General features: G+C 30.8%; 1 protein-coding gene across 3 annotated transcripts in view; it reads right to left on the reverse strand.

Annotated features, from left to right (window-relative positions):
* NUDT20_1 (Nudix hydrolase 20, chloroplastic) overlaps positions 1-14,643 on the reverse strand; it is a 32,552-nt gene that overhangs the window by 916 nt on the left and 16,993 nt on the right. For 2 of the 3 annotated variants that reach the window (XM_051215154.1, XM_051215152.1), the window contains 2 exons: positions 13,523-13,655; positions 8,307-8,403 (listed from right to left, as the gene is read on the reverse strand). In XM_051215154.1, coding sequence (XP_051068336.1) covers positions 8,307-8,403; positions 13,523-13,655 — 230 coding nt within the window. Of the gene's footprint in view, positions 1-6,332; positions 8,404-13,522; positions 13,656-14,643 lie in introns of those variants that run through there. The other variant, XM_051215153.1, reaches the window with a different exon arrangement.

Raw genomic sequence — 14,643 nt, forward strand, 5'->3', positions numbered from 1 at the left:
TGACCTTTTACTGTCCCGAAACTAAATAGCTGAGTCGGGAGTGATACTTATGCCATATATCAGTTTCCGAGAAATATTGACGATCTTCATGGTTATATATCATTTGGATTGTAGTAAGTCAGCAGTATCAAATTATTTACAAGAAAACTATGAAATATACAACATATATAATGATATAAATCGTATTTATAATTATCCGGCACATTTAAGCACTGTCAAAATTCACGAAGTTTACATTATTACTGATAACAAGTAATAACTCAGTTGAGCAGTAGGTTATTGGTTTGACCACTTAGCGCTCGGTCAACGTGTCCGGGGTGAAATTTCTACCCAACCTACTTCCTTATGCAGTCAGTCAAACAAAACGTAGAACCTCGTACATATGTACATTGGTTTACATTTTCATACATCATCAGCACAGCGATATGAAATTATTAGGGCTATTCATAGAGCAGTATTAATGGTAGTAAAAAAGATTACACATTAAAGATACGATCCAAGAAAATATAAATTAGTGAAATACACAAAACTATGAGGAATTCATAAGTTTAGGATCTGGAGGAAGACAAAGAATGGATCCACCTGTGCCATTACAACCGATTTTCAGCCATGTCATTCCACGTCTCCAACCACTGGTTATGATACTCACGTACAACCCGACCAGATAGTCTATACGTGTAAACATTGCTTAATCCACTTGTCTATGACTCCATGAACTGATGTTGCATCCTTATAATGCCTCCTCTAGTTTTCTTTCAACCTACCCCTACTTACCTAACACATGTCTCAACAACATCAGTTGAAGTTTTGCTGCCTTGTTAATCAATTGGCCATATTTACCTAGTACTATATCCTTAAATCTGGAATTGCTTGCTCAGTTGTCCTGGAACACAGATGACACTTCAAAGACATCTATGACTCAATACTAATAACCCACGACTATCATCTATTTTTAATGGCCATGTTTCATACCCATCAAGTAGAAAGGAGACTGTTGCGCTGTAAGACGCTTTTTAGTTGATAGACGGGGATCTCACCTGTGCTACAGTTGATGAAAGTTGGCAATAGCTAATTCAACTTTCTGGACCTGTGCCAAGATTCAGTTAAGCACCAAGCGGTTACTATGACGAGCTGATAGTTATCAACATTGTATGTTAATTATTTTCTTACTTCCATTATAAAAAAATTGAAAGTAACAAGGTTTTTATCCTAACTAGGTTAAATTTCTACCTTTTTAATATTGATACACGTTAGTAGTAGGATATTATATGTATTCACATTTTATTGAGAAGCAAGAGAAAGATTTATTGCAATCATAATTTATGGTTGCTATTAGAGACAATGTTATTACACTTGTGTCTATTTAAAATAATAGAAGGATAAATTGTTGAAAAATTAGTTTTCATTGATGATTTCATTCAAGGAATAATACTAAGCAGTTTGAATCAATGAATTTAGGGGTTACAGAGAAAATGGGAACTCAAATATTCACTAGGATGTCTCTAAGAAGGAAAATGAAAGACACTTGTTTTACTGATTCCAATGATGGTTATTACAGTGGTTGAGCTTAACTATCGGGACAACACGACCTAACTATAATGGCTGAAGCGCTTGTTCCTTGAGGTTACGCAGGAGGATTTGAAAGCAACAAGGTGTTTGCTAGAGATAATCATTTACGGAGATGTTTCCTGCCCACAACGTGGTGTTGGAAAAGGTCAATCCTGGGAGTATATCTTATCCTAATCCAGTTTTCTAGTGCCTGATGAGGCCTGCAAAGTATGGAGCCTATATATGAAAACTGAACTACTAAATGGTAGTATACCACCAAATACGGCCAGATATTTCTTCAGCTAAGCGGTCACGTTCCTGGATTGACCATTCACTAATAACCAGCCTAGTTCATTTCCAGGTCCATAAACGAAAATTATACTTTCACAAAACGTTTGGTTCGCTTAAACACACCTAACAATTCTCGATTTACTCTTAGTTATAGTAAAAACCTTTCATTAGTTCTTTACATTCTTTCCATTCCTATTATCAATAGGTTTTTGCTGACTCCTTCATTTTTGCGTGGGCTACTGGTGCTAACAATTCAATCTCAAAAAATATATCGGTAGCCTAAAGATGTGTTCCGAACCATATGATGAAGTTTTAAATGTCCGAACCCTTTGTCGAACCAGGTATCAGTGGCTAAGATTAAAATTTTATGTTGTTGATTTGTACTGTGTCGAGATTCAGTACACAGAATCCAAGGTTTATGACTTGTATCATCTCATCTAGATCACGCAGATTCCTTCTTGGTGTATCTGGAGATTCTTTAATGATTTGTCGTCGCCTCACATGTATAAGCGTAGCATTAGATTAAAAAGCAAAACAGGAACTTATTGAATAGATGCGTCGGAACCCTCGATTGTGTACTTAAAATCCTAAGAGCATGCATAATTTTCACTGATTAAAGACAAGAGAAAGTTCTATAGAAAGCTTTCTAACACTAATTAAAAGGTAAGGGACGCTGGTTAAGTAATTATGGCGAGAGATTTTGGCGTATAAATAGGTAGGCCTAGTCAAGTTGAAAAACGAATAGATCGCTCATTAGAGGCTCCAACTCAGAGAATTCCAAAACAGTAACCATCTGCTACATTTATTGTCAGATAACTGTTGAAGAGGATAAACTTAAAGTACAGAAAGAGACGTTTTCTGAAATGAAAACACAGACAGAATGGCGACCACAAACATACCACGCTAGCATGATGAAAAAACATGCTCGTTTTGCAGCACATAACTGAAATATAATAACGCTCCCGTAAGAGCATATAAATTTCTTCATCCAATAAAACGTAGAAATCTCATTAATATAGAAAATTCTAGAGCTGAACTCAAAGATAGAAATGTCAAAGATAAGATAATTTGATATGATCTATTATAAAAACAAGTGATGAGTGTCATTAATCTAAAATAAAAGTTTAGGGAATCCAAGTACATTTCAGTAAATCATTGGACCGACTTTGTGTTGGAAACCTCATCATAGTGGTTGATGAAATTAGGAACTTTTGTCATAGAAAAACCGCAACACTCGTAAAGCATGTACGATATATTTCTGCCTATTGAAAGGCGTGTAACCAGAAAGAAAGTTAACGCAGAATCCCTCTAAGGTTGTGCAACACTGTTTTTGATGGAAGAGGATATTTGTAGATAACCAGTATTTGATCACAGATATCTTTAAAGTCTTGCCAGTGCATAGTGCTGAGGATAGTGTATAGTAAAAGCCAATAATAGTAGACTGTTGACGGGGATATAAATTTTTATCGAATGTGGCTGTTGGAATACTTTACGTATAGCAGAATACTGGCTATCAATGTTCGTCGAAGTATGAGTAACTTGAAAGATCGCGGTGGCAAAACCAATACGTGACATCAGCCTACGAAATCACTAAATACTGATGCGTCGTACTGTGAACTCCATACTTCATGGCAATAGTGACCGCTTTATTACTGGTAAATGGTCAAACACCTGAAGTAAGTTGGATTAAAGTCGGTTACAGTAGAACAAATGCATTCATACTTTATTATCCGTAGTTCATAATGTTTCTGATATTGTCTGGATGGATAATATAATTATTTCATGATAAAGCCTTTACAGCGCAAACTGCAAACCATCTACATACAATTCATTATCAAGCAAAAGATTTGAATCCTTGATATATCCACAACACATTCTTCCTATTGAAATACTTTAACATTAAATCCATAAACGACTATGCATATTATAACCAAAAATACAGTTTGAATTTTGTTGTGCGTATTAAACAGACATTTGAAGCCAAAAATTCATATTGCAACTGGATTCCCCCCCCATAAACTCAATGTAAAACTGTTCGTTTCATTTGACACTGTCAAATTAGTTGATAAAATAGCACATGTAACAAAAAAGCTTTTCCGTATTTTAGAAATGAATAACTAGGACATCAGAAGCCATAAATCATAATCACAATGTACAATTATGAGATAATAACTATATGGAGAAAAAGAAACTGTTCACCTTAGTAATCCAATGACAATATAACGTTAAGAAAGTGAAAAGATTGCAAAACTATAGTATTTATAAAGCAAAAATAAATTGTAGCAGAAATAATGTTAATGATGAAAGTAAACGATAAAATCAATGTTATAATTGTAGACGACATTCAATTAATTATTGTACAACAAGTTGATTACATAATCAAGACAATGTATTTACACACTCTACTTAACTGTGTCGTTTATAAATTAATGTTTATATTAAAACAAAATGTGAGGTTGACCGTTATTTTGATTTCATATACAATTAATTGTGGAATAATTTGCCTCTAAAAAAAGAATTCTGTATTAGGTTGTTATTATTCGTTGAGATTAAATTAGCTACTTTTGGATAGGAGTTCACTTAACAAAGTATATAACTAAACTATTGGTAGTGTACATGGAGAGACTAATTTATAGATGAACCAATCAGATTTAAGATAGCAGATTTTGAATTTCATTCACTCATTTGGTTAAATACTATTTTAGCACTATAGCTGTTATCAGTTCGTGATTAAAAAAAACATTAAATTTAATTGCTAAGCCTAATGTTCAACTGTAAATCTTAATTCTAATTCTTCACACTAATATATAACCCTCATTTAACACTAGTAAGTAGGTGGACATTCCAAGGTCATTTTAGCGTTGCTGAAAGGTCGTCCATGAATTCTAGCCTCACTTAAAAAAAAGGAAATGATGATCTAGATCAATTATCGTATTGATTGAAATTTTGAAGTAAAAAGCTCAAGAGGATAAGAACAGAGCATAGAATTGCTCAGGAAAAACAACAAGATGTCGTTACAATATTACTAACAATAAAGGTATAAGTATATCTTATTGACAAAGTAATTTAATTGGAAATGGAGAGTATTGAATTTTATGCAAAGTTAAAAACATAATGATTGGTAGCTAAGTAGGAAATAAGTAAAACATAATAATATTTAGTTCATTAAACGCCTAACATTAATAAACAAGACAAAACTATAAAAAAAATGTTGAACTTGATCAACTCTTAAAATAACGATGAGAAAGTGATTATTTTTACTAATCAATATTATGGAAAATAGATAGGACTGTGAAATGTATATAAGATTTTTAACATAAATTATGAATTTTTCAAGGTGACTGACTTATAAACCTCTTGAGAGATATGAAATCAAAGAATTATTTGCATAAGTATAGTTGGATACAAAGCATTCTACACTGAAACCTTGTAAGTATAACGCTGATCTCTTAGTATTAAGACTTTAAATTTTTGCGTGATAAATTGATACTACTTAAATACTGTTTGATTAAAAAAAAAGCACCTTTACTATCTTAAGATTATTATTTTTAGTATCAATGATATAACAAAGTATTTCCTGTTGATTCGATAATATAAAGTTCACTAACATTTCAAATAAATAGTTATATGCAGCCTTTTACACAAGTAATTACAATAATTAACAGTATTAATACGTTCTAATTATCTAAAGTATATAATGTAATTTAGTTAAGTTCATATTGTCCTAGGAAATATAGCATACTACTGATCAATCCTCCCTCCTTTCACGCTCTAATCTCCTTGTTGTTTGATTTAGTTCGGAAAAAAAATATTAACAGTAGTATGATCAAGTAATTGTAATATATATCATGAAATAAATGATCATTTTTATGTATAATTACAAGATCACATGAAGATTTTATTGGTTCAACTGTCATAGAGTATATAGATGTAGATGAAACTTTAATTTATGCTTCATTACCCATTAGCTTTATAAATATAGCCCTTAGAGTAAAATATACAAAATTTGATTATTTTAAATAAATATGTAAAATATAATACTGTAAAGTGTAAAATAATGTAATTTGATTATTAACCTACTAATTCACTTCAATTTTATTGTTAAAATTACTAACCAGATAAAATAAACTAGAGGAGAATTAAGTTTTTTTTGTAAAAAAAGTAGTTCGTTTTGTTTTGTTTTTTCGACTTACACAATAGAGACCCTCATATTGAATCTTTTTTAAAAAAACAACACGTATATACTATTGTGATTACTTATCGGTGCTTAAAATGAGTACTATTTTTTCTCCAAGTACTTAATCAATACTACTTAATAATACATATACCCCCATACAAACTGTAAAGATCTACTAGACTGTTAATTCGAGGATAAAATAACCGTGTTTCAAATTGTTGTTTTGTTGCCTTTATTGATAGATAGAAGCCAACGGTGATAAAATGTTTGACAAAATGTCATGTATTCTTATCGAATAAAAACTATTTAATTAGAACCATTATATGATGAAAAAACAACCGACATATGTTTCTTATATTATACAGTAAACAGATAAACTGAAAACTAAAGAATACTAAAACTACTGAAAAGTATTATTAGTCATTTCACTTATAGGTTACAACATCGAACTTAGGCTTTTTTCAAGGATTTAACAATGTTCATAATAGGTTTTTTATTTAAAAATGTAACAACTCGTACTGACATCCGTTTTTACGAGTCAAACAAAGAAAGCGATAGTCCTCGTAACTGTTTCAAATAGAAATCAAAAAACCAAGATGCATAGTGTACTTTAAACATCCTTACCATTTCGTTATTTACATCTTCATATACTGACATCTGAGTAGAGTAACAACTTTTGATACTCATTCGTTCAACGTTCTAATCTGTCCACGATTGACTGACTTAATAATATATGCTTGAAGCCCGTAAGTCCTACTGATCAAATCCATGAGGAGTTATGTCTTTAACTTAAAAACCCAAGTTTGATAATTATCAGTCATACGAAGCGAGTGAACATAAGTTATTGAATCTTGTTTCTGACAAACATAGATGATAAATAAGGCAGGGTATGGAGAGCATAAATGAACTACAACTAATCTCAACGTTGCACAAATATCATGTGAAATTATGAACAGGTTCGGTGTAAGAGAATCCTAGAGCCACATCTTAAATTTGACAAATTCCAATTTTATTGGCAAAAAATACTAAGTTTCTTATATCAAACAGGCTTATAGAAGTATTTGATAATAGAACTATAAGAAAATTAATACACCAGAGTGATATAGTTTTTTTATTTACTGAATCAAAACAGTACAAAAGCTTCAATTTGATTTCAGTTACAAATATACATACATAGTAAATTGAATATCTTATTAGTGTTTAGATGAAGGTGAGTTGTTCAAATTTCTAAAATATGTTTAAGTGACAGTCGCTCTCTATGTTTATAGAATTCAAAATGTGATCTACTAATGTAATATGTAATGACAACAAGAAAAACAATGAAATATAGACCCAATGAATTTCGACCTTTTTCTAATCAACAATCGAACAACTGTATATATCATCATTTACAGTAATATTGTGAATTTTTTAACAGTTTTATCTATTAGTTCATTTTTATATCGGTCATTTGAATCTTCCCATTGATGTTCAGGACTAGAATTGATCAGCCTCTTATTGATATATGCCCATCCTGTGAAGACTACCTCGATATTGCCTTAAGTTACAAGGATTATAAGAGACTGGTCAATTTCAGCCTTGAAATTCAGTAAGATGATTTAAACAATCAATACGAAAATGAAGTAAGCTTCACTCCATTGTACAAGCTAGTGGCTATCAGGACTCAGTAGCTAAGTGGATAACGCGACAGCGTTTGAGACAAACGGTAATGGGTTCGAGTCCCGGAGTAAACATAAACTCTGAGATGCAAGTACAACCAGCTGAAGAGTCAGAGATTGGACGAAACGTGTGTCCTGGATTCCACTGCTAGCTACCATCATCTCTGCATATAATGCTTGCGGTTTTATCTCTTTTTTCAAATTCCCTGCTATTTTTATCGCGTGCTTTTTATTATATGTAACTAATGTTATAAATTTCAACATGAGAAATATCCTGTTTAATCTCTTAATCTACCTTTTAAATTGTCTGCCAGAAGCTTCAATATTCAAAACTCTATATTGTGGGAAGAGAGTAGATATAATTTATCGTTAAAGACACTAGATGAGATAGCTTAAAATGATCATAGTGATATTTATACCTTGCGATCATTCTTTATTTTGCACTCTCAGATCTTGTTCATTCCTTTGTGAAATATCAGCATTCCACTTGAAATTGGTACTAAGATTTCTATTAATCTGCTTCTCATCTTATTATAGTTATGTTAAGGCTGATACATATTTATACCGGATTCTACGCTGTTTAAGATTAATTAGGATTGGATAGATGTAAAAAGAGAGAAAATAATACGTACCTGAGTCTTTATCGATAAATTTATGTCTGTACAAAAAATCCAAGGCAACCATAGCAGAATTTGATTTGAAGTGTTCGTCAAATATTAGTTGTTTGATCTACAAAGAACATTTAAGAAACAATAAGAGAAAATATAAATGTTAGATAATAGGCAACAATTTCAATGTCATAAGCCTAATGACTACGTATGTTTTGACACTTATCAGGATGACGTATGTACAATGTTGAGAAGGATAACTCTCACTATTTAAAATGGCATTAATTATTGTCCCAGATAGATAGGTCATCAGTAAGCTAACCATGTCAAATAAAGTATAGCGTGATATGATCGATAAAATTTGATAAGCATTAAAAGAATAGACAAACATGACATTGGTTACTTATCAGTGACCAAATAGTGTTGACAATTTCTAATGAATGTTCTATCACGTCAGCATTAATTTCGGATTAAAAGACTGTTCATTCGTAATTATCACAGAGGCTTTGTCAAGACAGAAAACTGCCTAACTGTGAATGAACTTCAAAACAAATATGATAATTATTTGAAAATTTTAGAAACTCACTATACTGCTCAATATTATTTAATTAAATAAGTAATCTCATAAACTTTCTTGCATTTGCGAAGCTAATCAAAATTGTAATACACAATCCAAACATGAAAGTCATTTACTGTGGACAGGGTTAAGTGCAAATGTGTAAGTCACACACATTCATCGAGAGCTAGAAATAACACTAGCTGATTGTCTGTTTTTTTCTAAGTAGATAGCTGATTGAAGGTTGATTGCTTAAATAAATTAGCGATTATTTTACTTCAGTGACTTTCTACAGCTGTTAGGAGTTTAGAACTTGATATAGCACTTCTGAAACAATAAGTCGTTTTCATGTTATACATTCACTGTAAATTGAAGGCAAATTAAGTTTCCTTCTGAATGTTAGAAGTTCATTTACGCACGCGGAACTCGAACCAATGTCCTTTGGTCTCGCGTGTGAACCCATAACCTCTAGACCACTGAGCCGTCACCCAACGATTTTAATGTCTAACTTCAACCGAGCTTGCGTAAACCTTCATTTATTGTCTAATGTGGATAACTGTCTCCACCAGACACATATTGGACTCTACTGGTCACGGCTTCTCACAAGAACTCCAGGAATTCTATCATGAACCTAGTCACTAGTGAACACATGATCATTTTATGGGAATCTGGAAAATGAACAACTTGAAATAACTCTCAATAATGCTCCCGTTAATATAACAATACGTAATCTCAGTGAAATACCCTTATTATTATTATTATTATTATTATTATTATTATTATTATTATTATTATTATTATTATTATTATTATATTCTTCAATCATATTCGGTTACTATACATAATTTTACGGTTAATCAGACCTACCAAATAAATGAAAAATCTGAAGTAGGAAGGTTTAATTATTTAATCGGATTACAATTTATACAAATCATAAGTATATATTTATACGATTGTCCTTCTGACCCAGACAAGAACAAGATAAAACCTCGACCAGGTGAACAGTTAGCTTTTTATAATAGCATGCCTTGTTCATGATCTCTCAACTACTGTCTGACCTGTAAACATCACGTAAGCTTTAGTAAATTGCACTTGTAACTAGGCTTAACAACAGAATTTGACTAAGTTACAGATATAGCATGTATTTTACATGAAGGTAATTGGTAATTAAACTTTTTCGTCTCTTTATCAGGCTATATATATTCCTCATGGTACATTTATCATATTTCACTGAAACTAAGCAGAAAGATTGACTCAACTTGGGAAATATCGACTACTAGACTTCTACTTAATGGTTTGAAAGTACTGAAATTCTCATGAGACCTCAAGATTATGTTTTTTCTTGCGTATGTAGTCTTAGTTGCACACTACTACTAGCATATCATCGGCTGATACAAATACTTTTTAGCTCTCTTACTCTGAAAGTTTGACTAGTTATTAGTATACGGAAAAGTAAAGATTGTTGCATTTTACAGTCTACACTATAAACTGATCTTATTTACATAACCATTTAAAACCAGGAAACACTGAACAGCTGTTTGACCATAATATAGGACTCTTTAGTAGTATACATCAACGACTCAATCGAAGATCTGTTGATTTTTTGAAATTTGTGTACGACTGCAGCCTATTGTAATTTTTTAATAATGTACAAATGACAATCTTTTAATACGGAGAAAACTAATGAGAACTCGACAGACCGGGAGTCTAACATACAACAACACTGCAAAGTTAATAATCCATGTATCAATAGAATATAGAAAAGATAGGAATTAAGAACAGCTTTATATTTCTAAAAAAAGCCAAAACTGAAATAGAGCAACTTTGTCTATATCGCATAATCCAATGACATTGGGACGCGCAACAGTTAGCGAACTAAGAGTAATAACGTCCAGTTAGGTAACAATAAAGTTAATTGAGGAAATATGAATCAGAGAATGCTATCAAAGTCATCCTTCAACTAACGAAAGAAGTAAACATATAATAATAATAATAGTAATAATAATAATAAAGCCAGATAGCTTAATGTCTACCATAGCAAAATCAAGTTAAGACCCTCAGCCACTGATTAAATCTCTTACTGTCTTTATGTAAAGGATCCAAGTGAACAATTTAATGAATTATCAATGCTTTTTTCTGGTTTGCACTATGACCATAAATTATTTTTTGCCGTAATATGTAGCTAAAATCTGCTTACTTCAAAAATTTCTTTTTCATAGTATCATGACGTAACGTTTAATGATTGTCTCTTTTTTGTGTTTAATCAATCTGAGTATTGATATATTCGTCTACTGTTTCTTTCAGCTTACTAGTAATTACACTGAAAAATAAACACAACTCTAATAACATGTGTTATCGTTTATCATAATTTCTGTAAGATTATCGACATCAGTTGAGTGAAAAACATTACTATTGTTATCACTGACTTGAATGGAAGAAGTTTACCATAGTTTCCATATACATTCGTTAAAAATTGACAAAAATCAAAAGTCTTGTTCAAATAGGTTATTAACCTTTTTGAGACAGATGAATGTTGTAGAAAAATATATTCATAACTTTCAGCGTATGGGTAGAGTGAATTACACTACTTATTACTCCGTTAGACAATCATATATGTATAAAAAAACAATTCATTGGATAGAAGACTAACTGAAATTTCAAATATAAACCATTGTGTACCATCGAAGTGATTTAAAGGCACCTGAGAGCGTAAAACTCATGAGACTTTGAAGTCCTGAGATTAATTTCTAACGAAGTTATAAATAGCCATTGCTGGCGGTTACTCATACTAGGGACAAAATAACTGTTCAGTGTTCTATGGTTGGTTAGTTAAAGTCATTCCGTCATGTTCACTACTTTTAAATTGAACAATTTCCAAACAAATATTTTTTATTTTAATAATTGAAAGTGGCATAAAAAGTGATAACTTGAAATGTATGAGAGGAAAAAATGCACGCTGAAATGTTTCATGGAAATCCTGTATAGATTTCTTCATAAATTGATGTGAATTATAAAGTATTCTTACTAAATATATGTAAATAATAGTGCATAGAAATGAAGCAACTGTAAGTTGAGAAAATAAAAGAAACATTTTTGGAGTGAAAGTAAATTAGTGTGAAATTCATTCGTCTTTCGAAACATAAAGAAAAAGTTATGTAAATAAAAAAATCTTAACCATAAAATTTAGTCTGAGAATAACACGAAAACATTTGAAAACTTTATAAGTCGATTGTTTTCTCAACTTAGAACACACAATGCAGACAAGTAATAAACACGAAAGAAAAAAGGATTTTCTGAACTTTACAATTCTTCACATATAAGCATTCTCAGCTGATATCAGTTTTTCATGCCAACAATCTGGAAAAGACTATTCTTCCCAAATGCTTATATATATATATATATATATACATATATATATAATGTATATCAAAGCTATTAATAAGAAAACGATGTGCATGAAAGTATGCTTATTTCACTGAATGCTAAAAGTCTACATTAATAAGAGAAAAACTCCAATTAAAAATCCTTATCAAAACACATTCCTTCCTTTGATTTTCTCTATTCAATATAGCCTGTTGTTATTATGGTTGCGATTTTCTTTCTAATATTCTTAAAAGACTGATTGTAAAATACACAACATTTAGAGATAGTATATAAATACTAAAGAAAATATAATGTTACCTTTTATCGAAAAAGGTCAACTGGAACTTATTCTATGCACGTATTAAGAATGTAATTATTTCTAATATCTTGAATTGTTTTCCTTTTAATTTGACGTCTGTATGTTAGGTTTTTGTATTTTAAAAGAACAACAATTTATTATTATCATTATTGTTACTATTATTATTATTATTATTTTATTATTATTATTATTATTATTATTATTATTATTATTATTAGTAGTAGTAGTAGTATTAGTAGCAGTATTATTTTTGTTATGAAGTAAACAAAAACCAAAACAAACCAATTGTAACCAATGTTGAATGATGAAATGATAACAATACGCATTCAGTAATATGAATTATTAACTAGACTATTATTGTTGTCTAATATTTAAATATTATTCTAAAGAGTATAAGCATATAAAGAGCATTTATTCATTGTATGAAAGTAATTCACTGAAAAAAAAGGTAAAAACATTCAATAATTATAATTTTCTGATAATAGGGCAAATTGATTAAAGGTGATGAATCAATTTTAAATAATTTACGAAGTGATAGAAATATACATCTCTGTCCACATTGTAACACTTTACGTCAATTTATCCAAGATGGAAAATCAATGAGATGAAGATTAAGAGAGTCAATATGATATTAACACCAATAACAGTAAGAAATCTCAAATAGTAAATATTGCGAAAAGACCGAATGTATCAAAGAATTAGAAGACATAATCCTTAAACTGAACAGTTAGAAAAATAATTGATTTTCATCCACATTACTAATGGTCATCAACTACTACCTATCATGAGTACCTAGCGAACTGTCATCACCTTCTTTCCTTCCAACCTATGAGATCGAACTATAAACTTTTAAAAATATTTTTCAATAAAAAAAAGAACACAATAAAAGCAAAGGAGAAAATGTACAATTTTCCACTAGCTAAAATTATTTATAATTTTAACATATGAATTGTGAATTAATTAAACTTTTTTTAATGAAAGTACAACACATATACACATTACCTCTGATATACTGGCTAATCGGAAACTATCCACTTCACCATCAGAGCTAACAGGGATAAAATCTGGCGGTAATTCCAGATCGAAACAATATTCAATTTGTGGGCAAACACCGCGCTCATCTTCAAAAATATAACTGATTTAAAGAAAATGGAATTCAAATAAAAACAGAGGGTAATTTCGTCGATTTTTTGGGAGAATTGGAATAGTCTAATTCAATAGTAAACCTAGAGATCATATTGAAGTTGATGAGTAGTGAACAAGAAAATGTTAAATAATTCAGCAAAATGTAAATTTGAGCTAAAACGAACCATACTGGACATGAAAAGTAAATAAAATACTATACAAGAATAACATCAATTAGCTCTTAAAATCGATTGTACATAATTAGAAGCAGAATCCAGATTCTTGACAGTAAGTTAGCGGAAATCTTGCAACATAGATTAAATGTTTGCACATACTCATCTGCGGAACATATATTTATGAACATGAGTAATCTAATGCCGTCAGTCGAGGAGTAAGGGCACATCACATATGATGATACAGTTAAAAACTACCACTGAAGCGTAAATAATTCCTACGTAACTCAGGTGAAATATGACACAGAAAATAAAGTTACTGACTTGAGTCCTAATCAGACTCTTCTAGTAACCATGCATTAGTGAAATTACTACGGAGGTATTTAAAAAAACAGTAGTGATTAACCATAAGTTTGCTATAACTATTTCGTTTCATTATATGATTAACAATCTTTCAAAAAAATTAACACGACAATGAAGTCACTACCAATAATGGTAATAAGACAACGCATGAAAATTCAGATTAAAGAGAATCATATTCATTCTATCAACTGTATTTCATAAATTTCTATAGGTTCTGTATACTAAAATATGTAATATACTTGAATATGTAAGGACTTTCTCAAATATCCAGTGGCTTAATAAACAGAAACAGAAGTGAGCTCCAACATATGACCGAAGTAGTCGTTCAGTTAGTCAGTAATAATCAACACAGAGCCTGTATTGTTCTACGTTGCCATAACACAGTAGAAATACGAGATGAAAATAACAAGATAAGTAATTACAATGATCGAAATAATAGAGTAGCAATGGTAATAAGAAACA

Source organism: Schistosoma haematobium, chromosome 2 (genome assembly GCF_000699445.3).
Source record: "Schistosoma haematobium chromosome 2, whole genome shotgun sequence".
In the NCBI taxonomy this organism is placed as follows: Eukaryota; Metazoa; Platyhelminthes; class Trematoda; order Strigeidida; family Schistosomatidae; genus Schistosoma; species Schistosoma haematobium.